General features: G+C 39.5%; 1 protein-coding gene across 3 annotated transcripts in view; it reads right to left on the bottom strand.

Moving 5' to 3' along the window:
* The window catches only part of LOC150087252 (RUN domain-containing protein 1), a 295,153-nt gene that overhangs the window by 89,543 nt on the left and 178,133 nt on the right, over positions 1-27,477 (bottom strand). For all 3 annotated transcript variants that reach the window (XM_090371915.1, XM_090371918.1, XM_090371916.1), the window contains exon 12: positions 1,690-1,785. In XM_090371915.1, coding sequence (XP_090228041.1) covers positions 1,690-1,785 — 96 coding nt within the window. The remainder of the gene's footprint in view (positions 1-1,689; positions 1,786-27,477) is intronic.

The raw sequence follows: 27,477 nt of genomic DNA, 5'->3' as shown, positions 1-27,477 counted from the left end.
GTTTCCTAATTAATAGCATAACTCCTCCTTCTTAAGATTTCGATAAATATTAGCATTAGTAGAGGCATATGATGCAAGAAAGCAAGCTTATGCAGCATCAGCCAGAAAAAAAAAAAAAAAAACCGCTCCAATTTTACCCCTCCGTTCGTACCAAATACCTGTCCAGCTCAGCCTTAAATTTATTTAGGCTATCAACTTCCACAAAGGATGGAAGTCTGTTCCATCCTTTGTTGTGGAAGTTGTGGTCTGTTCCACCAACCAACTACTCGCTGGCTAAAGGCAAACGTCCGCACATCTATCCTACATCTGTCTTTCCTCAATTTGAATTTATGCCCTCTCAGGTGATTATTCTGAGCAAGAGGAAAAATCCCATCAGCATTGAGCATGCTCAAACCATTCAATGGTTTATACACCTCAATCACATCACCTAAGTAAATCTCACATTATATGTGATTTTTATTATATGTTGTGTCATTTAAATATATTCCTTTCACATTATGCATATCCATTTTATCTACCTATTGTTTATTATTTTCCTCCTTAAATTATATCCCATGTTTCTTTAATAAGTATATACACTGAGTGATCACTGAATTATGACCACCACTATGAAAACTGAATGCAACCCGTTGACCACATGAGGTATGAGAGTGCGGAGTTAGTCAACCTATGTAGCATAGATAAGGTGTCGGTGGTTCAGTAGGTAGTAAAATTCTAAACGTGATGGTTAAAAGGAAGGATTTATCAGACTTTAATAAAGAACAGATTGTGGGAGCTCGATGAGCTGGTTCCTCGATTTCCCAAACAGCTGAACTGGTGGAGTGTTTGAGAGCCAGCGCTGTTAAAGTGTACCAGGACTGGCCTCAAAATGGTCAAACAACGACCCGATGGCAAAACTGCAAAAGTCAGCAACATGTTGATGTTAGAGGTGGTGCTGGGTCCGATGACTCATACAGGCAAACAGGTGCAAACCTGCCCAATGCAACACGGGCCAACCCAGAACAATAACTGGCATGACAATGCATCGCATGTATGGGCTATACCAGCAGACGACCCCCACGGCATCCTCTCCTAACCAAGGTTCATTAGCGTAAAAGACTCGCCTGGTGCAAAGAGCATGCAAGTTGGACATTAGAAGACTGGAAGAGGCGTGCTGGTTGGATGAGTCATGTTATTTACTCCACACCGTGGATGGTCAACTGCTTTTGCCGACTGTATACACCTGCTATGTTACACATTTTCCTAAATAGGGATGGTGTCTTCCAAAATGATAATGCGCCGAGCCATTGGGCACTTGCGCAGGAATGGTTTGGGGAACACAGTTCTGACTTCCAGCATACGATTGGCTTCCGAACTCCCCGATATCAATCCCACAGCATACTTGTGGGACACTATGGAAAGGCATATCAGGCGTCTTGATACACCAATCACCTCCATACCTGCATTGCTGACCACATTACACATAGCTTGGTTGGCCATACCTCCCGAATGCTTCCGAAATCTTGTTGAATCAATGCCACATCGGATGGCTGCTGTACTGAGGACAAAAGGAAGATCTACGAAGAATTAGGTAGGTGGTCATAATTCAGTGATCACTCAGTGTATATAATCAGTATATATTTTTTCCCGTGTTTTGGGATTCTAATAGTACATCAATGAAAGGTGGGGGGGAAGAGAGAGAGAACTTACTGGCATCAATCCGTGTTGGATAAGATCTCGAACAGCAGAGGCTAAATCTTTCCTTACTGCTGTAGTCAATTTCTCATTGCACAGAATGATAGGAGACTGAAACAAAAACAGAATACTTAAAATTAAATGTTCATCTAAAAAATAGCATGAATCAGGATTGTAAAGTATGAAAATTAAGACCTAATCTACCATTAAAAGAAGCACAACTGCTTAAAATTAACATAATAAATATCTGTTTATCAGTATGTCAATAAATTTACAAGATATTCAGACATATGTGGACAGACAGCAAAGACCAGAACGATTTGCACAGAGATCTTAACCCCACTTGAGGCCTGCACTTTTATGCCTAATTTTTAATTGTAATTTGACACCCAGCCTCGTGATAGAAACTAATTATTTCTGAAATTTCTACTCAATCTACAAAATTGAAACTCAATATACAGGGTGATTCACTACCAGTGCGACAAGCTTGCAGGAGGTGTAGGGGGCACAAAGACGAATCGGAATCACATAGCATTGCACGGTCCAAAATGCCTTCGTCATGCGGTAGAGGACGTTGAACGGGAGGACGCGTGAACAGCGATCCCGCTGGAAGTCAGCATTTGCGAACCGTTTCTGTTGAAGAAACCAAGTAGCAAAAGTCCTCCGGAGTGGATAATCCGCAGGCTCCAATGATTGGATGCATTGCAGATGGTATGAACTCATTTGGTTTGTAGACAGTATCCTCCATACAGTGGATTGGGAAATACCCAATCGTTGGCCTATCGCTCGAGTACTCGTACTCGGATTGCCTTCTGCAAGACGTAGGACATTCTCCTCATTGTCTGGCGTCCTCGTCATTCGCTCTCGATTCATGGTACCTCTTATGACACAACCAGTCTCACGTAACCTTCTGTGCACACGTGTGAAAATCGTATGATGAGGAGCATGCCTGTGCGGGAAACGTTCCTGGTACAAGCGCACAGCGGCGCGCCCGTTACAGTCCGCAGCTCCATACGTGAGGTGCATGTCGGCCAGTTCAACATTTGAATACTCGTCCATCCTACTGCCTCGGGAACCGGTTCGCAAATGCTGACTTCCAGCGGGATCGCTGTTCACGCAACCTCCCATTCAACGTCCTCTACCGCATGACGAAGGCATTTCGGACCCTGCAATGCTATGTGATTCTGATTCGTCTTTGTGTCCCCTACACCTCCTGCAAGTTTGTCGCACTGGTAGTGAACACTCTGTACATAAACAGAATATTTTTCTTTGATTTCCTACCTTTAAAGTTCAGCAAGAACTATTAATTAACTCAAAAACAGCAAAAATGTACGATCATATTTGCATTTTTATAATTATGAGCGCAAAAACAGTCGGCGAAATTCGTTTGATTTATATAACGCGTCTCTCCATACGTTTGAAATTCGCACCAGATCGTTTTGCAGCTGGCTAGAACGAATCAACTTACACAGAGCCGTAATTGACTGACGTAATTTCACGTCAGTGTTACCAAGGTGACTGACGTAATTTCACATCAGTGTTACCAAGGTGACTGACATAGCCGACAGGGAGAAAAAAAAAAAAAATATATATATATATATATATATATGTACACAACTGTTTCTTGGCATAAGAAACTAACGGAAAGAACTGCAACAAATTGTTTTTGAAAAACAACAACATCGTATTTCCTTTCTTCAATATGTATTGTATCTACTAACCAAAAATCAAGAAAATTCATCTATTGGAAGCCACAGTGGAAACGGTAAAAAAAAAACTGGCAGAAAACTGATAACACAATGCGCATTTGAAAAAAAAAAAAAAAACCTTCAGTTTACTGTAATTGTTTTAGAGAACAATATTTTGCATTATTGTTTTACCGTAATTGTAGTAGGCAACAATATCGGATAGTGGATATATATTTCATCTTCTACAAAAATTTCAATTTCGAAAACGTGTCGATGCAACTTCGCAACTTCAGGACCAAAATCGGACTTTTCTCGTTCGGCTCCCCTGTAAAAGAATTTCTCCCTTGAAACTCTAATGACGCATTCCTGGAAAGCGTTCTCACGGCACACCAAGGAATTATTGTTATTATTGCTCTTATATTATTTCTCCCTGATTGGGGGATTCCACTCCGTGACAGGTACTGCTACCAAGTACACAGGGTGGTTGTAATGTCTGGTGTTACTGTTGGTCGAGGAAATATCTGACTATCCGACAGGTGTTCAGGATTGCGACTTTCTGTTGTTCCTTGTAGGTGTTCTCTTGGAGACCTATTGCTGCCAGTAACCCGTTATCTTCAATATTTTTTAACAATTTGTATTGTTAGAAAATATTGCAGTTTTGCGAAGAATACACATTTCAAAAAACAGTGCCTTCATAGCGGATGATTTTTTTTTTCTTCTTTTGCGCACAAGTTTTCGAAGTTTATAATACTGCTATCAATAAATGAATTTCCTTGATTTTGTGTTACTAGATACAATTGAAGAAAAGAAATACGGTCTTTTTAATTTTTCAAAAACAAATGTTTCTTATGGTTAGGTTATATTCAGTATACTGTGCAAACAGATGCGTGATCCCCCGCTTTGGAGCACATGTGGAGAACTCTGGCGTCATGTGGAAAAGATTCCAATGCCAAAGTTTCGCAAACACAGCTCATGCTCGCTAAAATAAAAAACCAATGGAATATCGCGTTTCATGAGCCCTAGGCTAATTACGATGGAAATTTAAAAAATAAGTCAAAAAGGCCTAAAAAAATGCATACTTGATGTCACATTTTTGTCATTTGCGTGAAATTCAATAGAAAGTTGGAAATTTTAAGTAGGAAAACTCAAGAAAAAAGTTCTGGTTCCAGCTATACCGAGTTTCAGCTCTGTAATTAGTGTAAAAATGATAGAATTTATGAATTGTAATTTGATCTGGGTAAATATTTGCCCAGAGGCCCCCATAGTGTTGTGTTGTGTTATGTAACCTTGTGAATTTGGCCTCTGATGTATCACATACATTGTCTGCAGTCAATTATGTATTACCTGGCACAACAAATAAATGGATATTTATTTACATATTAGAATATGTGCATACTAGCATACTATACAAACATACTACACAATACGTACATAAGCATATCAGATCAATAAAATGACGGAAACAAAATTATTAATATGTATCAGATTTTGCTTTATAATAGTTATATTCTTTTTAGAGAGGAAGTTTTGAGTTTTTGGAATGTAATTTCTCATCAAATTAGATTCCCAAATGCACAGAGACCTCTGGCCAGAAATATTTGAGGAAATTAAGTTGGTTGATCGGTTGGTTTAGTGTTTATTGGTGCATCTACAATGGAGATCATAATGTGCCAGACCATTTGGTATATTACACTGTGTATGGGAATTTTTAATCGCCATTTATGAAAGTTAAATATCTGTACCTCTGTATATGTTACTATTACAGTATATGGTAGGAAAGGTTCACTGTTTCCTAGGATATCTTTGACAGTGATGCTGTGCTTTGCTTATATAATGATGTGAAGATCCTTCATTGTTTTCATATATTGTGCATCTATCAATATATGTTTAAATGTCTAGTTAGTGTTGCATGTTTGATATCTTGGAGGTTCTTCAGCATGGAGTTGAAACTCCAGGCCAGTACTACTTCTCTTCTCAATTTCCTTGTGCTTGTCTTCCAATGTTCCAGTTTATATTTTATTTGATATAATTTATTCAATGTTTGTTTTTAGCAGAGCTCTTTCCATTTTCTTAGACAGCAGTTTTGGTTAATTGCCTTGAAGTCATTTTGTGGAACTTGGAACAGTTGTTTCTGAGGATTTGTGGTTAGTTCTGCTATTCTAGCAGCTTCTTCATTTCCATTTTTTTCTGTATGTCCCAGTATTCAGCAGAAAAATATTTCCTGTTTTTTTTTCCTTTTAAGTTTGTTATCATCTGTTTAATCTGCTGAACAACTGGATGAGTTAAACTGTGGTTTGTATGGATTGGATTACATTTAAGGAATCTGAGTATACAAATTTGTATTATACTTCTCAAATGATGTGTTCTGGAGTACTCTAGGGCTTTTTGAACTGCTATTAATTCTGCAGTGAACACTACATTCTTTTGGAAGTTGATGTTACAGTGTAATTTCTGATGAAACTGCTGATGCATCCACATGACTCTGTGATATTGACCTGTCTGTATATATTTGCAAATGATTGGGATATTGAAATCTATGCAATGCAAAGCATTACCAAATACCTATTTTTAGCAATTGAAAATTTCTGAAAATTGGTTTTTGCTAATGCCTTTTTATTACAGTTTTGTATGGAGAAATCACAAACTATGTTTATTGGTCCATGGTGATATTATGTGTCCTAGATTATCAACATTATGTGTATTAAAATCATTCATTATCAATGGTTTTTTTAGTTGGCTGCCTAGAGGTTGGTTTACACATTTGCAGTTTTAATATATACAAGATATTTTTTCATCTTGGTTGAATAAAGTTTCACAGGTCAGATGTTCTCATCTAGACTTTATCTTGTATGCATGTAGTGGTACCAATTGTTGTCTTCTAAGAGACAGTGGTGGTTCACTAGTTTATGTATAACGACTGCATATAATGGGATGTCCCATTATGTCACCATACGAACAATGTCCTCCCTTTCCAAAAGCATATCAACAGCTGCAGTGCGATGGGGTGTGACATTATCATCCATAAACACTAACCTGGGACCAATGGCACCACGGAACAGATGCACATGGTGAAGGATTACTCAGTACAGTAGCGTGCACCAGTTACAGTACTGCCTTCCAGTATCTGGAGTTGTGTACGTCCATCCAAGATAATGCCTCCACAGACAAGAACACCTCGAACATATCGACCCCTTTTGGTGATGTTTGCGGGGTGATACCGTGTGCCAACCTCTCCAGATTTGCTGACGTCCAAAATCGCTGCTGACTGAATCTACTCTCATTGGTAAAGAGTATCTTACCCCATTGCGCTGCTGTCCAGTCCTTGTGTTCAATGCACCGCTGTAAATGGTGTCTCCACTGGGCAGCTGTTAAAGGGACACAGCGTACTGGCTGTCGGGCAAACAGTCCACCTTTGTGGAGTCGCCTGGCCACAGAAAACCATGATATCCTGCGTCCTGTGCAGCTGGTTTGCAATGGATCCCGCTGTCTGGTGTCGGTCCCTCTTGGTCTGTAGGAGTATATAGCGGTTATCATTGGGCGTTGTTTTTCATGGACGATCACCACTGGTTCTTCAAACAGCTGTACCTGTCGTTCTAAAGGCCGACCACACATGTGAGACGATGCTATGGGCGATACCAAACTCCGCAGCAACACTTCTCGCACTTCGACCTTCCCAATTATTCGACTCCGGGTAAAGCCATCAAGATGTTGTCTACTGGCCATTTTGTTGTCTGTAGCACTGTATGAAACCAATCGAATGTCTGTAACAATCGTGCTCACCTTTCAGAAATTTGCACATAACTGCTGAACTGGTGCTTTTATCTGTTTATGTGAGCCCTCTCATCATGATTCAAGTTAGTTATTTTGGTCTTTTATGAGCATTAGCAACTAAGGCCATATTGCTCTGGGGATATGCGGTGGTCATTCCTTGACCTTTCCGCATCCTCCGTATTTGGTGGTCACAGGCTCATGATTCAAATTTTTGCATGTGCACCAGCTTTCTACTGAACGGCCACAGGGCAAGGTTTCACCTTAACAAATCCATGCTTACCAATTGATTACCACTCTCTAGAGTGGGAGATGACAGAGAGTGGTAATCAATGGACACTGCTCTTCATGGACAAATGTTATTAGTGGAGTTCCCCAGGGTTCGGTGCTGGGCCCATTGTTGTTTTGTGTATTCATCAATGATATTGATGAGGGTATATCAGGATTAATGTCCAAATTTGAAGATGATACAAAGGTTGGCAGGGTTGTTAACGAAAGTAAAGACAGTATGCTACTCCAACTGAATCTAAACAAGTTGGGCAAATGGGCTGAGAAGTGGCACCTAAAGTTTAACATTGACAAATGCAAAGTACAGCATATGGGTGCTAGCAAGGAGAGGGAAGTGATTATCCTGTTGTACAAGGCAATAGTCAGGCCACACCTAGAGTACTGTGTACAGGTCTGGAGATCTCATTTTAGGAAGGATGTAGAGTTGCTAAAACGAGTACAAAGAAGGGCAACAAGATTGGTGAGGGGAACAAAGGGGTGCTCTTACCAAGAAAGGCTTAAGTTCTGCAAATTGCAGTGCCTGGAGAGTAGGCACCTGCAAGGTGATCTGATTGAGGTGTATAAGGCCTTGAGTGGGTTGAGCAAGCTGAATGCTGATGGGATTCGTCCTCTTGCTCAAATTAAGAACCTGAGAGGACAACGATTCAAATTGAGGAAAGACATTTGTAGAATAGAGATGTGCGGAAATTTGCTACGCTGTGTCTGAACTATAGCTGCAGTCTTGTCTAGATGATTCTGCATTGCTTCTTTAGCCAGTGACTCCATTACTTTCATGAGAACAGAAGTTCAAGTAATAGGTCTGTAATTACTTGTGTCACCCTTTGATCCCCCCCTTCGTGAATTGAGGATACCTTTGCACTTCTCCAGTCCGTTGGGACCTCCCCTGAATCCAAGGATGCCCTCATGATTATGGCTAAGGGTTTGCTTATTTCCTTTGTTGCCTCCCTTAATATAACTGGATAGTTATATTAAGGGAGGCAACCACCCGTGAAGTTAAACATAAGAAAGTGTCTTTCTTATGTTTAACTTCAACAATTTCTCCTCCACTTTCCTCTCAGTTATTACTAAGTCATTTAGTTCCATATTAGAGTTAGAGAAACTTCTGGCCTCCACTTCTCTACAGAATTCTTCATTCAGTTGACGATCCTGCTCAGGAAGCTTGAGCAGGATCATCAATAGTCATACCATCGAAATGAAATGGACCAATCTAATTCATCCCCTTCCTTCTAGAGTTTACATAAGTGAAGAAGCCTGAGCTGTTTTTCTTTGCATCCTTTGCCAAAGATTTCTCATAATCTGCCTTTGCCTGCCTAACCTCCTTTGTGACTTGGTTACAGACGACCAGCTTATATCTATCTTAGGCTTCCATATCACCTGTTAATTTAAATGTATCCCATGCATTTTTCTTCTTTGCCACATGTCTCATTAGTTCATCTGACATCCATTTGGGCCTAAATCTTGAACGGTATTTCTTAGTTGGTATGAAAAGCCTAGTAGCTTCCAAGATTACTTCTTTGAATGCTTCTCATTTAGACTTTGCTGTTGGTAACATCATCAGTTGGTCCCACAGTATAGAATTAAAAAACTGTCTGAGATCACCATAGTCACCTTTACAAAAGTAAAAACCTTCCCTTTACTGCTTATGGTAGTTACGTCCTTAAGTAAATTGGTAATCTTAAATTTTCATTTAAAGATTACACTCGAAAAAATACAATAAAAAGTTAACTAAATACACAATGAAACAAGTCAACTTATTTCACCTAAAACTGAATTCAGACTCTATAATTATAAGTCACTATAACAACTGTCTTCAGTTCTAGGATTCTTTAAAACACTAACAATTCTACTCTCATCAATTAGGCTCTAACTCACATTCACATTTCAAGTGAGTCATGAGCACCACTTGTAAAGCATGCCATTTTCGACTACTGTACTGTACAAATTGAAAATTAATAAAACAGTGAAACTGGAAAATAAAAATTACTTATTTTCTTTGATGTGATCAGGAAAGCATATGGATTAAATTTACTTAATGCAAGTTAATTAATTAATTAAATGCAAATTAAGTTGAAATAATTAAATGCAAATTAATTAATTTAATATTGTATTCAGAGAAGCACACAGAAAAAAACAGGATACTTCACTGTACAAAGTACATATTTTTTACTATAAAACTGGTGGGCAATTAGAGCAAAAAAGTTAACAAATATTTAGCCCAAAAATGATCACATAGTGGTAGGACAAGTGGATTATAAATACAAGCTGCTATACAAATATAACTGTCTACAGCGAGAATTCAACATGTGTAACACCAACAAATAGCACAATCAATGTTAACTTTTTTAAGTACAGTCGGACCTCTATATAATGAAATCAATTGTTCCCTTGAAAAAATTCGTTATAAAAAAAATTTGACCTTTTCAACAATGAAAAATACTATAAATTCAGAAATATAGTAAAAGATGGGAAATAAATCAAAAATAAGTGGGAATACATTTTAAAACAATTAATACATACATATTAAGAAATGACTATGTACATGATGCGCAAAATATATTATTACACTTTTAAGAATTAAGTCGTAAACTATTTGGTTATTTTTTGTTGTACGCTGGATTCTACTGTACACCACTCATAAAAATATTCAAATTTGTTTAAACTTTAACCACTGAGATATATTTTCTGTTACCTTTTCTTACCAATAAAGACCTCAATGCAAAGTTTCAAATACTGCCAAAGTTTCTAGTTTGGAATGTTTATTATTGCCCTCATTTTCATTCAACTCATCATCAATATTGTCACTAGTTCTTTAAATACGCTCCAAAATGTTGGAGTCACTCGGATATTTAGCTACTATGACATCATTATCAATTCCTAAAAATTCATCAAGAACAATTTTTCCACTGATCAAACCTCGCTTGGAACTCTTCCCAAGATTGCTCAATGTCTTCTAGTAGATCATCCCTCTCATCTCTGCTAATTAGCATTTTAGCAAAAGCTGCTTTTGTGAAACAATTCTTAATCATTGTTTCTGTCACATCTTGACTCCACACTTTTGCGAACTCTGATATGCACATCCATAAATCTATAACAGAATCTATAGGTTGGTTGGTTTCTATTCTCAGTATAATTTTTTTCAGTATGAGCCACCGGTAGTGCATTTTCAAATTCTAGATAATGCCTTGGTCCATTGGCTGCAGTCATGCCCAGATTTATACTTGTTGTGGCCCCAAGCTATAACATGTATGAGGCCCTTCTCCCTTAATGTTTACCTGTGACAATATTAAAAAAAAGATTTTTTTTCAAGATGGAGCGAGGCCCCTTGGAAGGTGAGGCTCTAAGCTCTAGCTTGTTTATCTTATATGTAAATCCGGCAATGGCTGCAGTTAAGACGAAGTTCAACAAGATTTTTCGTTGTAGTTGTAGTCCAACTCTAACAATTTTATTCCTTTGAAACATCGGGGTTGTTTACTTTTGCCTATTACCAAAAGCTTCAGTTTTTCATTACCAGCCATATTTGCAACCAAGAGTGCAATTCTCTCCTTACTATTTTAATCACCTACACATTTATGACCTTTAAAAGTCGTGTCTTGTTTGGCAAACATTTAAAAATTAAACTTGTTTCATTAACGTTGAATGTCTTTGGACTAGTAATCCTATATAATTTTCTTCAAAACTGTTTCTTTCCAACGAGTATAGTCTTCATCGATTACAACTCCACTTTCATCAGAAATAACTTTTTCGAGTAAGCCATGACGCTCTTTAAATTTGTCCAGCCAACCAGAACTGGCTTGGAATGTTTTATGCCTCAGAAAAGATGCGTACTCCATAGCCTTTTCTTTTATTAATAGCACTAATACGGCATGTTTTGGTCTTGAATCAACTTCATCCACTTAAAAATTGCTTCATCTACATCTTCCCAAAGGCATAATTTCACATGCTTCCGACTGGGTCCCGTTTCCTCAAACAGTTTGAGAATCGAAACAGGGTTTTTCAGAATGGTTAACACACTACTGGCAGGGACATCAAATTTTAAAGCAATTTATTATTTTTTTTTTAATTCTGCGATCTACGCTATTAAGCACTTCCACTTTTTCACACTACACTCAAGGATTTCCTCTTAGACACTGTAGGGTTACTTGCACAGCAGTTAAAACAAAGCTGAAATTAGAGACCACTTGTAGCTACCACGTAAACAGAAACAGGTGAAATTTAGTGAAAGTGTGGATGATTCATTTCTTCGAAACAACAGATGAATTTCCGAGATAAAGGAAGATTATTTTCTCCTAATTCTCTAATAGGATGCTTACAGTAGAAAATAGGTTGACCAGAGCCAATGCCCGGGAATGTGCCTTAATCTTTGCCAATTTCTGTGGACAGATGACAAGGACTTCTCAGTACAGTAGCATATAAGTTTTACTTCTTTTTATCTATTGCTGATCCTTTGCTGGGCAAAGGCCTATCCCAGAACCTTCCATCCTTTTCTATCCCGCGACGTTGTTGGCCAGTTTCCTCCTGCAGGGTTTTACTGGCACCATTAAATTGTAAAATGTTTTAGCTCTTAATTCTTGGAATTGACGTCTTTAGCTATTATAGCTAAAAGGATTAATTCTTAATCCTTTTAGCTCTTAATCTGTGCTTTGTACAGCATCAGCTCTACTGCGTAAAGGCCAGAGGTGTGAACAATGCGTACCCAGGTCTCTCCAAATAAGTTTGTTATATGGAAACTACTTTCAATGTAATGACCAAGGGGAAATAAAAAAAGTTTGCTACATAGAAAATTTCGCTGTATGGAAGTTCATTAAAGAGAAGTCCACTGTATATGGTATTAAATTTCAGGGAGTAAATTTGTATAACACAAACCACTCTACATCAATTATACAAACAGCTTATGTTAAGATTGGATATCACCATTTTAATTTTTCTCTATCTCATATAATATCTGGTGCAGCTAACTGCACACTGATTCAAGCTTTAGGTTGGAAAACATTTTGTATAGACTTTCTTTTTTTTTTTGAGAAATAGATGAGAACTTCATTTAACATCCTTGGAAAGTCTCTAAAAGAAATCACCCAATCAATAAACAGTGCATCAATCAACCTCCATTTTTGTTTCTTAAATATAAACAGTTGGATAGAAATCCATGTTTCAGTGAGATAGAAAAAATCAGAATACTCCCAGTCTGTGCAGTACAGAATCTAGCATATCTCTACTTCAACTAATACAAATTTTTTATTTTTATATTCTGATTGGCCAGCATTAGTTATTTTTCACGATTAATGCAATATTTGGTGTGACTGCCAAGTGTGCCAATTATCCAAGCCAATATTTTTAATACTGAGTAAATTTCTCACAACTAAAAGAATGATTGAATAATTCTTTATTTATTGTATATATCCAAAAGCAAGATTAACAGTTGTGCAAGAAATTTCTCAAATTGATTTTTACCTATTCTATCCGTGATAAAGGCAATGAAGATCTCCTTTTTGTTTTGAATTTTCATTGAAAGAAAACAAAAATTACAAAAAGTTTTTACCTTACCAGAAGATTCAACAATGCCTTAATCTACATATACTTTTTTTTTTTAATGAAACCCACAAACATGAGTGGTATAAAAATTATACTAAATAAACTTCTTTATTGCTACTAAGTATGGTACATGTACTAGAAACAATAATTCTCATCACAGTGACATGGCCAGGAGTTTTACATTATATATGTGATTAAATTGGTAAAAATAAGTTATATGAGAAATTATGAGTTACACAAAAATTAAAACATGTAAAAATAAAATTATAATAAATAGGAAAATATAAAGAGAAACAGAACTGAACATTGTTACACAATTTGGAAGAATTTATCCCAATTCAACAAATGCAATCCACTCGAGGAGAATGCGACGGTATTTGTTGTCGGTAGCCATTTTCTGCAGGTTAACTCCAAGACGGAGCAGTGCCTGGGCAGGTAGGAAACGATTACACAGTTTAAACCGGTTGTATTTGAGGATTAGTGTGGGATCTGACCTCAAGGAGGGCAGAGGATTGTGTCACTGACAGAAATCCCAGATGTTTGGGGCATTTATCACTCCTATATACATTTTTAATGTAGTCATTAAATGCCTAATGTCAATTAACCTCAGGAGCCTGGGTACATTTACCTGCTCAGCCATGTCAGTTGATCTCAATTGAGGGGGGTTGGCGATGCTTATTTGTGGCCCATTTCAGGGTCCAGTATTCACACGAGAACACCAGTTTTTGAAGTGAGGTGACGCAGATGCCCAAATTTCATCAGCGTATAAAATAACCGGATAAACAGTGGTTTGAAGATATCTGGTAGTGGTTGCAGCATCGTTGGAAGGAAGTAAGTGTTGCTTCGCTCTCCAGCGTAGGGTGTTAAATCACTTCTGGAGGTATTCTGTGTAAACATTAAATTTCAGCCTCAGATCAAAGTTAACCTGCAGAAAATGGCTACCGACAACAAATACCGTCGCATTCTCCTCGAGTGGATCGCATCTGTTGAACTGTTTTCTTCCAAATTGTGTAACAATGTTCAGTTCTGTTTCTCTTTATATTTTCCTATTTATTATAATTTCATTTTTACATGTTTTAATTTTTGTGTAACTCATAATTTCTCGTGTAACTGCTATTTTTACCAATTTAATCATATATATATAATGTAAAACTCCTGGCCATGTCGCCATGATGAGAATTATTGTTTCTAGTACATGTACCATACTTAGCAGCAATAAAGAAGTTTATTTAGTATAATTTCTATACCGCTCATGTTTGGGGTTTTCATAAAAAAAAATAATAATAATAATAATAGTAATAATAAAACCAAAAGTAAAAAAAAAAAAAGTAGATGTAGATTAAGGCATTGTTGATCCTTCTGGTAAGGTAAAAACTTTTTGTAATTTTTGTTTTCTTTCAATGAAAATTCAAAACAAAAAGGAGATCTACATTGCCTTTATCACGGATAGAATAAGTAAAAATCAGTTTGAAAATTTTCTTGCACAACTGTTAATCTTGCTTTTGGATGTATACAACGAATAAAGAATTATTCAATCAAGTCGCGGTCATGAATTCATGTCATGCATCTGAACAGATGTGTGATCCACAAGTGGTGGCCCACCAAATTAGCATCCTACCTCCAAAATTGACCTCAGTTTTACCATCTGTGCTGCTGTCTGAAAGCAGCAACACCTCTACCTTCATGGACAAAAATCCAGACAGCCATTGGTCACCTGTTATGAACAAACAATCTTGGGCTGAAATCGCTGCTACCTGTTCTTTTCATCTCCTCAATTGACAGCTAATCAGAACCCTCATTTCTCCAGGTCACCCTTTCAAATTAAGAGTCACCCTGTCAATATCAAGGAAAAGTCAGATTAGGATTGGTACCTCCATATCCTCTATTCTGAGATCAATGAGCAAGCCTCCCACCTCCCAGCACACTTGCCTTTTTATTTTCCGACTGGGACCTCTGACAACTGCTGAGGATATTGAGGCAGCAATAAGTAGAGAATTGCATACCAAAATATCCACAAATTTACTCAAGAAAACTCTGAATCACTCATCCTTCAGAGTAGTTTGCAAAAGTCAGGCATTCAGGTCTGTTGCATCCACATCTGTGTGGCTAGTTGCCACTCTAATCAGGCCTTTTTATGAATTGAGAGACCGAAAACCATCCACTTCAACTTCATCTTGTGAGCAAAACCGAAGAATGACACGGCTCCCCCCCTGCATGACTCACTAATTGTGAAACTGGACTAGTGTCTCTCGATTGTCGAAAACCACTGCACCACATGTCCAGCTCCAATCACTTTCTTGCTCCAGCTACTGCTTATAAATGTACTGATGCGACACCTCATAATCCTGCTTTTCAATCACTTTCAATTAACAGTATAATTTCCACTAGGCCTAATCTGTTGAGGTGTTCAAAAACATCACCCAATAAATCAGCACTTACAATAATTCCCTTTCAACTCACCTTAAGAGTTTTCTACCAAAATGTCAGAAGCCTCCGAAATAAGCTTGAAACCCTCGAACAACTCTTTGTTCAACAGCATGGATGTAATTTGTCTATCAGAAACCTGACCTGGCTTGAACCTGACCAGGAGTCAATAACCTGTGCTCCGGCTGCTGGATTTTCATCATCCTTCACATCAAGATCTCAATCTAGAGGCGGCAGTGTTGCCATCTTCAAAGATTCCAACCTGAAATTTGTGCACTTCACATCTAGCAACTCCTTATTTTATGAAGCAATACTCATGACCGTGAAGTTTAATGCCTGTTTAATCGATTTAGTGGCAATCTACTTACCCCCAGCTCCAGATATTACAACTGATGATGCTACCAGCTGGATAATGAGTAAGTTACACCCTTCTGCTACTCACATTCTCTGCAGTGATTTTAACCTTTCACCACATCTGAGCCCTCTCCTTCAGCGACTAATGAACAATCTCTGTCCATTAAAGTTTATGATTAGCAATGAGGAGCCAACGAGAGGCACTAATCGTCTCGACTTGATTCTATGTTCTGGCATTTTCAGAGTCGACATTTCACACTACTTGGTACCATGGGTTGAAGGTTGTGAAAATGAAAGAAGATACGTACCAAGGAAGGTTGCTCCAGAAAGTGGAAGTTGAATGAATAAAATTAATGAGGAAGAAGAAAAAAGTTGGTTCTACAAGTCTGAATTTGGACAGTAAAAGAATGTCGACTTGTTGCAGCACATGTTTGGACTGCTTTAAGAGAGAGAGAGAGAGAGAGAGAGCAAGAATTATAGAAGTCAATTCAGAAGAACAGTGTGCCCATGGAAGTATCTATAGAAAAGGCATGCAGCAGAAACAGAACATCTATGAGACGGTGAGTGCAGAGACTCTGTTAAAGGTGAGTCATTAATTAACCTAACTGCCCTCTTTTGAATGGAATCTAGAAGCCTGAGAGAGGTTTCACCGCCCCAGATGTGGGAACAATATTCCATGGTAGAGCAGATTTACGATTCAAACAGAGTGAACAGCTATTTGGAAGAAATGTAGTACTGAGAACGAAAGAGAAAACCCAGTTTTTCAGATGCAGGAGAAGCAATATTTGTAATGTGCTTACGCCAAGAGAGATTAGAAGCCAGGGTAATCCCCAATAGAGATATATCATCTTGCCTAGAAATCAGTGTCATCGAATATAAGCATTAAAGCAGAAGAATCCTTTTTGCGATATAGTAATAGAGGCATGTGATAAAAGAAAGCAAGCGTATGAGCTTATGTAGCATCAGCCAAAAAAAAAATAAAAAAAAAAATTTCACACAACCATTCATTCTAAAAGTTTGTCCAGTTTCTCCTTGAATTTATTTAACCTATCAAGTTCCACATTGACAGATGAAAGTTTGTTCCAGCAATTAACCACCCGCTGGCTAAAGGCAAATTTCCGCACATCTGTTCTACAGCTGTCTTTCCTCAATTTGAATTTATGCCCCCTTAGGTTCGTAATCTGAGAAAGCGGAAGAATCCCATCAGAATTCAGCGTGTTCGACCAATTCAAGGTCTTATACACTTCAATCAGAATCACCAGTGCCTAGTCTCCAGCCACTGCAATTTGCAGAACTTAAGCCTTTCTTGGTAAGAGCACCCCTTCGTTCCCTTCACCAATCTTGTTGCCCTTCTCCGTAGAGACTCAAGCAAATCTACATCCTTCCTAAAATGAGGCCTCCATACCTGTATGCAATACTCAAGGCATGACCTGACCATTGCCTTATACAAAGGGATAATCATCTCTTTTTCCCTGCTAGCAAAATCCCTGTATATCATTGACAAAACCCCATAATCTGCTCTGACAGCCTGTCTGCATTGCTCAGAAAACTTCATATCTGACTGCACAATTAATTCCAGGCCTTCTTCATTTTCTACAACCTTACGGGTAGTACCCACACAGTTGGTACGCTCCTCTGGGATTACTTCTACCCATATGCAGTACTTTGCATTTGTCAATGTTACACTTCAATTGCCACTTCTCAGCCCATCTACCCAAATTTTCCAGATCCTGTTGCAGTACCACACTGCCATTACTGTAATTAACAACCCTGCCAATCTTTGTATCATCTGCAAACTTTGACACTAAGCCTGATATACCTTCATCAATATCATTGATAAACATACAAAACATCAGTGGGCCCAACACGGTTTTTTTTTTTTTTTGGTTTTTTTTTTTTTAGGAGCATTAGCAACTAAGGCCATATTGCTCCGTGAACATGCGGTGGTCATTCCTGACCTTTCCGCATCCTCCGTATTTGGTGGTGACGGGCTCGAACCCCGGTCTAATCAAGAAGCGTGTGCTACTCACTGCTGCTCCTTCCCACCTGGCTACGGAGGCGCCTAAGGGCCCAACACCAAACCCTGTGAGACTCCACTAATAACATTAGTCCACGAAGAGCAGCATCCATTGATTACCACTCTCTGTTTTCTCTGACTCAACCACCCTTTTATCCATTGCAGCAACTTACCCTTAATACCATTCTGCTCCAATCTGTACACTAGTCTTCCATGTGCAACAGTGTCAAAAGCTTTCCTGAATTCAAGTATAGTCGGTCCTCGTATAGCACGATAGTTGTGTTCCTAGAAACCCTCATGCAATGCAAAATCGTGCGATAAAAATAACAGTACCTATGGGAAAAATAGGGTTAGGTGCCGACCATCCAAGATTGAACACACATTTGTAACCAAAACATTACCAAACACAATAAATAATTGTAATAATATTTTACTAATGCCTCTGCTTCTATCGTAAGCAAACTTGTTCTTTGTTTGATTTTCTATCCAAACAGATAACAGCCATTCCATCTCTTCCAATTCTTTGTGTCCTGATCTAGTGGATTTTATTACACTTTGAGTTGTTCCTGCTATGAAAGTTGCTTTTATTTTCTCTGTGCCGACTGGGCTAGGCAGGTGGGTAAAGTGCCTGTCTGGCAACCCAAAGGTTGCGGGTTCGAATCCCCCCCTCGGGCTTGGATCACAGTAAAATGCAAAAACTTTGGGAGGTGCATTATGGCCATAGAAGCCGATGTGCCAACAACTAACAAAAAAATAAAATAATAAAATAAATTTTCTCTGCATTCTTTCTAATTCTCGGTGTTGCCTCATTTAGGCCTGCAGCATGTGCAATATAACATGTTCTTTCATTTTGCTCAAAGCTTTTCAGAATTTTATATTTTTTCTCTATGGACAGAGTCGGACTGGCCATAAGCCTTACTGGGGAAACCCTGGCGGGCTGGAGGCCAGAGACAATGGAGGCTGGTGTGATTTTGCCATAAACACTAGTATGAGGCTGCTACAAATTTTCCCTGGTAAGAATTTTTGACCAAGTCCACCTCTGTCTATCGATATTGCTTTTCTTTTTCTCTCTGAATATGTAATGTCTTCACCAGGATGCTTCCTTTTCACACCTTTTAAGTACTTTACCCATTTTTAGGGAATAAAGCACAATTACAAAATGAATAGGCACACTTGATACACATAAACAAAGCTGGTGTGTGTAGCAACTGAATAAACAACACCTTAAAGGCAGCGACACACTATTAACACCTCATTAGCTCAAATTTTACTAAAGCACATTTCTGGAGGTCACTACCATAAAACAATAAAAACAATTTCAAGTTGAGTTTCTGCTGGTGGAATCTGTTATAAACTGGTAGTAAACTCAATCTAAATACATTTGCGATAATACCGATTTGCTGGAATTGTGTTAGTTTTTACGTTATTATGGAGAAACGTGTTTCCCCTTCACTGACATAAAAAACAAAAATACATTTTTAGAATCTTCTCTTCATTCCTATCATGTTGCATTCAGTTGGGATGATTCCACGTTCGACTACAATTTCTTGTAAACACAAAGGCGAATCATGCATACGCGATTTTGGTTTGCGTTATATATATACTATATCGTTCCCCTATTTATAAATCGTGTATGATCAAATTTGTGCAGTGTAAACACGTGTTATACGAGGACTGACTGTATATGACATCAAAATTATTTTTTGCATCTGGTTCCTTTGTAACCACATTATATTATTCAATCAAATTTTTCAGACAAGACTTTCCCTTAACAAATCCATTCTGTGTCTGAATTATGCTGCAGTCTCGTCTAGATGATCCTCCAATGCATCTTTAATCAGTGACTCCATTATTTTACCCAGAACAGAAGTTAAATTAACTGGTCTGTAATTACTCATGTCACCCTTTGATCCCCCTTTGTGAATTGTGGATACATTTTCACATCTCCAGTCCTAAGACAGGCCTCAGTTTTAGAAGTTATCTTTGCCCCACTGGAGAATTACGTGGAGATAAGCATTTAAGGAACTGGTAGTGGATATTCGATAAGTTGAAGACATTTGTGCAGGGCAAGGTTAATAAAACTGGAAGGTGGAATGCAATGTGCTATCATCAGCAAAACTATGGATAGGATTTCCATCAATGGAAGAAGGTCTTTTGGTCATTAATATATAAGAGGAAAGGAGTGGAAGAAACAACTGAAGAACTAGAGGAACACCATTAGTGGACAAGTTAGAAGACCGAGAGCCATCTGCCATCACCCGCAGTGAGTGATCAGAGAGAAAACTGGATGCTCAATTACATAAAACAGTTCGAAAACCATAAGATGGTTTTTTTTTTTTTTTTTTTGATTTGGTAGTTGTTGGCGCATCGGCTTCTGTGGCCATATTGCACCTCCCAAGGTTTTTGCAGTACTTTGATCCAAGCCCGAGGCGGGAATCGAACCCGCGACCTTTGACCATAAGATGGAAGCTTGTTTAGAAGACCTTTATGCCAAACATGATTGAAAGCCTTTGAGATGTCAAGAGCAACTGCTTGTGTTACACCGATCTTTTCCATTGAATTTGCCCATAAATGGGTAACATAAGCCAGAAAATCACCAGTGGATCAACACTGACGGAATCCATACTGGGTATCGTTGATCAGACGGAAGGGTTCTAGATAGTTTAAGAGTTGGCGGTTAATTGATTTCTCCATTACTTTAGAAAAAGTAAAAGTAATTGTAATGGGACGATAACTGGATGGGAGGGATTTGTCAACTTTTTAGGAACTGGCTGGATATGAGCAAATTTCCAAGCAGAAGGAAAAATACCTTTGGAATAAGAAAGTGAAAAAAGGCGGCAAAGAACAGGAGCAAGAGAAATCCTATCAGGACCTGGAGCTTTCTTAGCATCAAGAGTCGTCAAAATCCTTTTGACAGAAAACCACAGAAGCCATTGAATGGAGCGTGCTGGAAATGGTGGGAGGTGTTTAACCAAGATCATTGATACATGACTTGGAAGAAAAATGGGATGCTAGTAGGTCAGCTTTATCTTTGGCTGAAGTGACAACAGAACCATCTGGTTTTGCCAGAGGTGGAAGCAGAGATGGGCAAAAGTTGCCACCAATAGCTCTGGAAAGAGACCAGAATGTTCGGCTACCATTAGGGGAAGAAGCAAGTTTTCTACTCTTAGGCCTTTCAAAGTCTACTTTGAAATAAACTAATTAATAACTGCTTTACAATTGTTGAGAGCTTTGGTGTAGGCACAAAATGAACCTGAAGATTTGGATACAAGCCAATTATGATATGCAACATTCTTCACTTGAGCAGCCTTAGCACATATATTATGATTATCGACAAAATCATTTATTCATCCATAAACATACAATACAAGCTTAATTCAATAATATCTTAAAATGAATAGATATCAATTATGCAATAAACACAAAACATTACAAAAATCAAATAACATTGAATGATGCATTTCTGTGTTCTTGCTTTAAGGAGGAGCAAAGGAGGAAGAGCAAAGGGCAACACAAGTAATTACAGACCTTTTAGTTTAACTTCTGTTCCAGGGAAATTAATGAAGGCACTGGTTAAAGAAGCACTGCAGGATTACCTAGACAAGACTTCAATTATAGCTCGGATGCAGCATGGTTTTGTTAAGGGATTTCTGACCAATTTCATTGGATACTATGATGTGGTCACAAAGGAACTGCATGCAGGGAATAACTTTGATATCATATATTTGGATCTTAGAAAGGCTTTTTATACTGTTGCACATGGTAAACCTTTGCACAAATTGGAGCAGTGTGGTATTGGAGGCAAATTGCAGCTATGGATAAAGGGATGGTTGAGTGGGAGAAGGCAGGGAGTGGTAATCAATGGACACTGCTCTTTGTGGACTAATGTTATTAGTGGAGTCCTCCAGGGTTCAGTGTTGACTCCATTGTTGTTTTCTGTATGTATCAATGATATCGATGATGGTATATCAGGCTTAATGTCCAAGTTTGCAGATGATACGAAGGTTGACACGGTTGTTAATGACACTAATGATAGTACGCTGCTACAACAGGATCTAGAAAAGTTGAGCAGATGGGCTGAGAGGTGGCAACTGAAGTATAGCATTGACAAATGTAAAGTACTGCACTGCATATGGGTAGAAGTAACCCCAGAGTAACATATCAACTGTGTTTACTACACTCAGGGTGGTAGAGAATGAACAGTAGCTGGGGGTTATTGTGCAGTCAGATATGAAGTTTTCTGAGCAGTGTAGATGGTCTGCAAGAGTAGAATGACATACAGGAATTTTTCTACCAGGGATAAGGAGGTGATTATTCCCTTGTATAAGGCAATGGTCAGGCCACACCTTCAGTACTGTGTACAGGTCTGGAGGCCTCATTTTACGAAGGATGTAGAGCTGCTGGAATGAGTACAGAGATGGGCAACAAGATTAGTGAATGGAACAAAGAGTTGCACTTATAAAGAGAGGTTTGGTTTGGTTTGGTTTGTTTGGATTTTTTTGGCGCATTAGCAACTAAGGCTATAATGCGCCAAGACTAGGTAATATTTAAACTCTCGGTGACCTAATTAGTAAGGCCACCATGTCCAGATATATAATAACAAATATATGAAAAATAAATCAATAAAGAGGTAACAATAACATAAATTTTAGATACAATTAAAAACTTTTATTGATTTAAAATAGCTAAAAACAGCAGACACATTGTCATTGTCGGATAAAATCTGACTGAGTGTATACGGCTCAGTCAGATGATTAAAAGCGGTAAAACGGGTGCTGCTAAAATCTGAACAGTCAATTAAAAGGTGTCTGATCGTTAAAATTGTGCCACAGGACACACACATAGGAGGGTCATCAGCCCTCAGCAAAAACGAATGAGTTAAATGACTGTGTCCTATGCGGGTCCGGGCGAGAACAACTTCCTCCTTACGATTCCTGCGCAGACTAGATTGCCACGGTTCAATTACAGGCTTTATACAATATAGTTTATTCGCAGTCTGTCTATTCCACGAGTCCTGCCATTGGGAGTGTATGTTTTGGTGTATTATTTGCCTGTAGTCTGTATAGGGAACTGACAGGCAGCGGTTATTAATGGGAACTGCTGATTTGGCTGCGGCATCAGCCAAATCATTTCCCCTAATCCCAATGTGGCTGGGAATCCAGCAGAAGTGGATATCATATTCACGTCCACGGAGGAAGTGAATCTTCTGCTGAATACTAGACAGAACTGGATGAGGATTATATCTCACAGATATTAAAGCCTGTAACATGCTCAGAGAGTCGGAGTATAAAATGAACCGTTGGTATTGGCATTCACTAATGTGATCCAAGGCTAACTCTATAGTGTGCAGCTCTGCAGTAAATATGCTGCATTCGGAGGGAATCTGCTCCGATGTAGTGCTGTCTGTAAAGACAGCAGCAGATCCCACATATGATTCTGACTTCGAACCGTCTGTGTAGACTGGCGCGAAGTCGGAATATTCAGTTCGGTGTGCTGAATGAAGCTGCAGATAGACAGATGATGGAGTGTCCGACTTTCCCCAATTGCCGGGACATGAGCATGCCAGGGTGGTTTGGTTTTTTTTTTTTTTTTTTTAGGAGCATTAGCAACTAAGGCCATATTGCTCCGGGAATATGCGGTGGTCATTCCCTTGACCTTTCCGCATCCTCCGTATTTGGTGGTGACGGGCTCGAACCCCAGTCTAATCAAGAAGTGTGTGCTACGCACTGCTGCTCCTTCCCACCTGGTTACGGAGGCGCTTGCCAGGGTGGAAAGGGTTGCTTTGGTGTTTGGGCAACCTTGTCTACCTTGATATTAAGTTCTTTGAGTAGCTTTTGGAGATAAATACCAAAAGGACGATTGGCAGTCTTACGGGTATTGTATAAATTTTCCCATCGTGGCTCAAAAACGAATGGCCACGTAGGATGGTCTGGCAGGGATTTCAGTTTTAAAGCGTACTTTAAAGACAACGTCGAAGCGATAACGGTGGTTTGTTTGCTTCGACGTATAAGCTCTGGACAGGAGATGTGTGATATGCTCCAGCAGCAATACGTAGGGCCTGATGATGGATGGGGTCCAGCCATAGCAGGACACTGTCTCTGGCTGAGGAATATACCTGGGACCCATAATCTAGTTTGGATCGCACAAGTGCACGGTAAAGCCGAAGAAGGGTGCATCGGTCTGCTCCACAAGATGTAGAGGAGAGCGAGCAGAGAATATTAAGCCCACGTGTGCACTTTGTGCGGAGTTGACGGATATGATCCAGAAAGGTCAGTTTTTTTTCAAATATGAATCCCAAGAATTTTATGACCGCTGCTACTGGAATAGCATATTGTCCGAGCCTTAGTTCGGGTTCAGGATGAAGATAACGCTTACGACAAAAGTGTACGCAAACGGTCTTCTCCGGCGAGAACCTGAAGCCATTAGCAAGTGCCCAGGAATTCAGATTATCAATGGCTTTCTGCAGTTGTCTTTCAATAACCCTCATGTTGCATGACTGACAAAAAATGCTAAAGTCATCAACATAGAGGGCACTGTTTACAGTTGGAGGAAGTTGTTCTGTGATTGAATTTATTTTGATGGCGAAAAGCGTGACACTTAATACTGATCCTTGTGGTACTCCCTCCTCTTGGCTGAAGGAAGGAGAGAGAGAGGATCCCACGCAAACTTGGAAAGATCGATTGGCTAAAAAGTTTTTAATAAAAATTAGGAGTTGCCCCCTAAGACCAAGGCTATGCAGATCTTTTAAGATGCCAAATTTCCAAGTTGTGTCATACGCTTTCTCCATGTCAAAGAACACCGACACCAAGTGTTCGCGTTTTAGGAAAGCATCCCGGATGGATGTTTCCAATCTAATAAGATGGTCCAAAGTGGACCAGTTCCTTCGGAAGCCGCACTGGATATTGGAGAGAAGGTCATTTGATTCTAGATACCATATTAAACGAGAATTAACCATTCTCTCCAGGATTTTGCACAGACAGCTAGTCAGAGCAATAGGACGATAATTGGTGGTGACTTTTGGATCCTTTCCAGGCTTAGGAAAGGCAAGAACGATTGCCTTGCGCCAGGAGTCCGGAAACTGCCCTTCAATAAAGATTCTGTTATATAGAAGGAGCAGATAATCCATAGATTTCGGTGAAAGATGTTTAATCATTTCATAATGGATGCCATCTAGTCCAACAGCACTTGCTCTGGAAAGAGCAAGGGCTTTTTTCAGTTCGTGCATAGTGAATGCCCCGTTGTAGGGATAGAGGCCCTTGGACTTAAAATTAAGTGCCTGTTTTTCGATTTTATGTTTCAGAACCAGGAACTCTGGGGAATACGAAGATGTTAGAGAATGTTTCCCCAACAGCATTGGCTATTGCAGTTGGATCTGCAATAGTGCATCCATTATAATCTAGGACTGAAGAAGGGTGGGATGTATATTTTCCCTTCATTTTCCGGATTTTATCCCAGACTACCTTAGAGTTGGTAGACTGGTTAATAGATGATGTAAAACGGATCCACGATTCCTTTTGACTCTGACGGTGGATATAGCGTGCTTTGACTCGTGCACGTTTAAAGGCTATAAGGTTGGTCGTGGTAGGATATCGGCGGAATATCCCCCACGCTTTGTTTTGAGCTTTTTTGCTGCTGTGCATTGGGAATTCCACCAAGGTTTGGGAAATGGTGGAAACCGGGCAGATGTTTTTGGAACAGCATTCGCAGCTGCTTGGACAATGATTTCTGTGATGTACGTTACTGCGTCATTGATAGGCTCCTGACTGACTGTACTGAGGTCAAAATTTGCCTGATGTTGGAAGGCATTCCAGTCACCCTGATCAAACTTCCACCGTGGTAACCTAAAAGAAAGACATGGTCTCCCACTGTGTAACAAGGTTATCACAGGGAAGTGATCACTTCCGTATGGATTCTCCTCCACTTCCCAAGTGAGTGAAGGGAGTAGAGAAGGGGAGCAGATAGAGAGATCAATGCCAGAAAAAGTACGGGTAGGCATGTGGAAGAAGGTGTTTGTTCCAGTATTTAGAAGGGAAAGGTCATTGTCATTGAGCATACGCTCTATGACTCGTCCCCTTCCATTGATGTTAGCACTACCCCACAGGGTGTTATGTCCATTCATATCCCCGAGAAGTAAGTAAGGGGGAGGCAGCTGCGTTACAAGATCATCAAGGTCTTCCTGGGGGATGTCAGTCCCAGGTGGCCAATAAAGAGAGCAGACTGTTAATATAAATCCCATCGTAAGGCGAATTGCAACAGCTTCCATGCTAGTTGTAATTAGCAAGGGCTGAACTGGGGTCTGATGGCCGACAAGGATAGCCACTCCTCCATGAGCAGAGCCATCCGCAATTCTATCCTTTCGAAAAATTGTGATGTTGTGCATGGTGGGATCATCATTTGCCTTTAGATATGTCTCCTGCAAGCAAAAGCAAACTGGCTCGTGCTTTTGCAGGAGGGCCTTGATGTCATCAATATTTCGCCGGAATCCACGACAATTCCATTGTAAGAATTTAGCCATTATTTTGGCTTGGTGGGTCCACCAGGCGGCTTCCGAGGTGCTGAGGGCTTACTTTTATAAGTCTTGGGTTTGTCTTTTTTGGGGAAGAATGGACGTTGTCCCGTGTCCATTTCTTCCTCCGCAAAGAGTTCCAAGACTGAATCTTCGGGTACCTCCTTCTGCTCGACATCCATGTTTTCTTGGGTACTAGGGGGGACTTTCTTATTCTTTTCTTTCATAATTACCTTTGTTACTTGTGGAGCATTAGGAGGTACTGATATAGGAGTGGCAGCTGATTGGTTTTTCTGTGCAGGTTTTTGAGAACTTAAAAGATAACGCGCGATGGGAGTGAAAGACTCCTTTGGAGGAATGGTCATGTCCGTCTGAGTTCCGACGGAACATCTCCCTGCTACCTTCTGGGCATAGGTAGATTTGTTGATATTCAGGGGTTTCACCGATTTCCTTGCCTCCTGGTATGATATATTTAGCTCTGCTTTCAGCCGTTGAATTTCTTTTTCTTCTTTCCACCTCTGGCATGCTCGTGAGTAGGCCGGGTGTTCTCCCTCACAGTTAATACAGGTTGGTTTTGCGGCATGCTGTTGTTTCGTGGTCCTTTGCACCGCATCGAGCGCATGCAAGGACTCCACGGCAGGCCATTTGAGAATGTCCATACTTCTGGCATTTAAAACACCGTAAAGGGTTCGGAACATATGGACGCACTGAACAATTAATGTATCCAGCTTTAATCTCATCAGGAGGTTTAGGAGAGTTAAAAGTCAGGATAACGCTCCTGGTTTTAACAATTTTTCCATCCCTTCGCGCAGTAATTCTCTTGACGGCAATAACTCCCTGTGGTTTTAATTCTGAGCAGATTTCCTCCTCGGTTACGTCGAGAAGGTCCCACTCCGAAATGACACCTCTCGATGAATTGAGTGTTCTGTGTGGTGTCACTGTTATAGGTATTCCTCCGATTGATGTTGTTTGGAGTAGATGTTCAGATTGCCTGTCATTTTTAGTTTCAATTAAAAGGTCTCCAGAACGAAGCCTCTTAACTGATTTGGTTGAACCTGCTAACCCATCTAACCCTTTTTGAATAAAAAAGGGCGACATTTTACCAATCGGTGTTTCATTGGTAGAATGCATAATTAAGAACCTTGGGACAGGCCCTGATGGTAATTCGGTTCGCTGCCTCTTTTTAGCAATAATGCTATCTGCCTCTCTGTCTGTATTTTCAGATAGGG

The sequence above is a fragment of the Mastigoproctus giganteus genome, chromosome 4, assembly GCF_048544385.1.
Source record: "Mastigoproctus giganteus isolate SK-2022 chromosome 4, ASM4854438v1, whole genome shotgun sequence".
In the NCBI taxonomy this organism is placed as follows: Eukaryota; Metazoa; Arthropoda; class Arachnida; order Uropygi; family Thelyphonidae; genus Mastigoproctus; species Mastigoproctus giganteus.
This window is presented reverse-complemented; position numbering and strand designations above follow the sequence as displayed.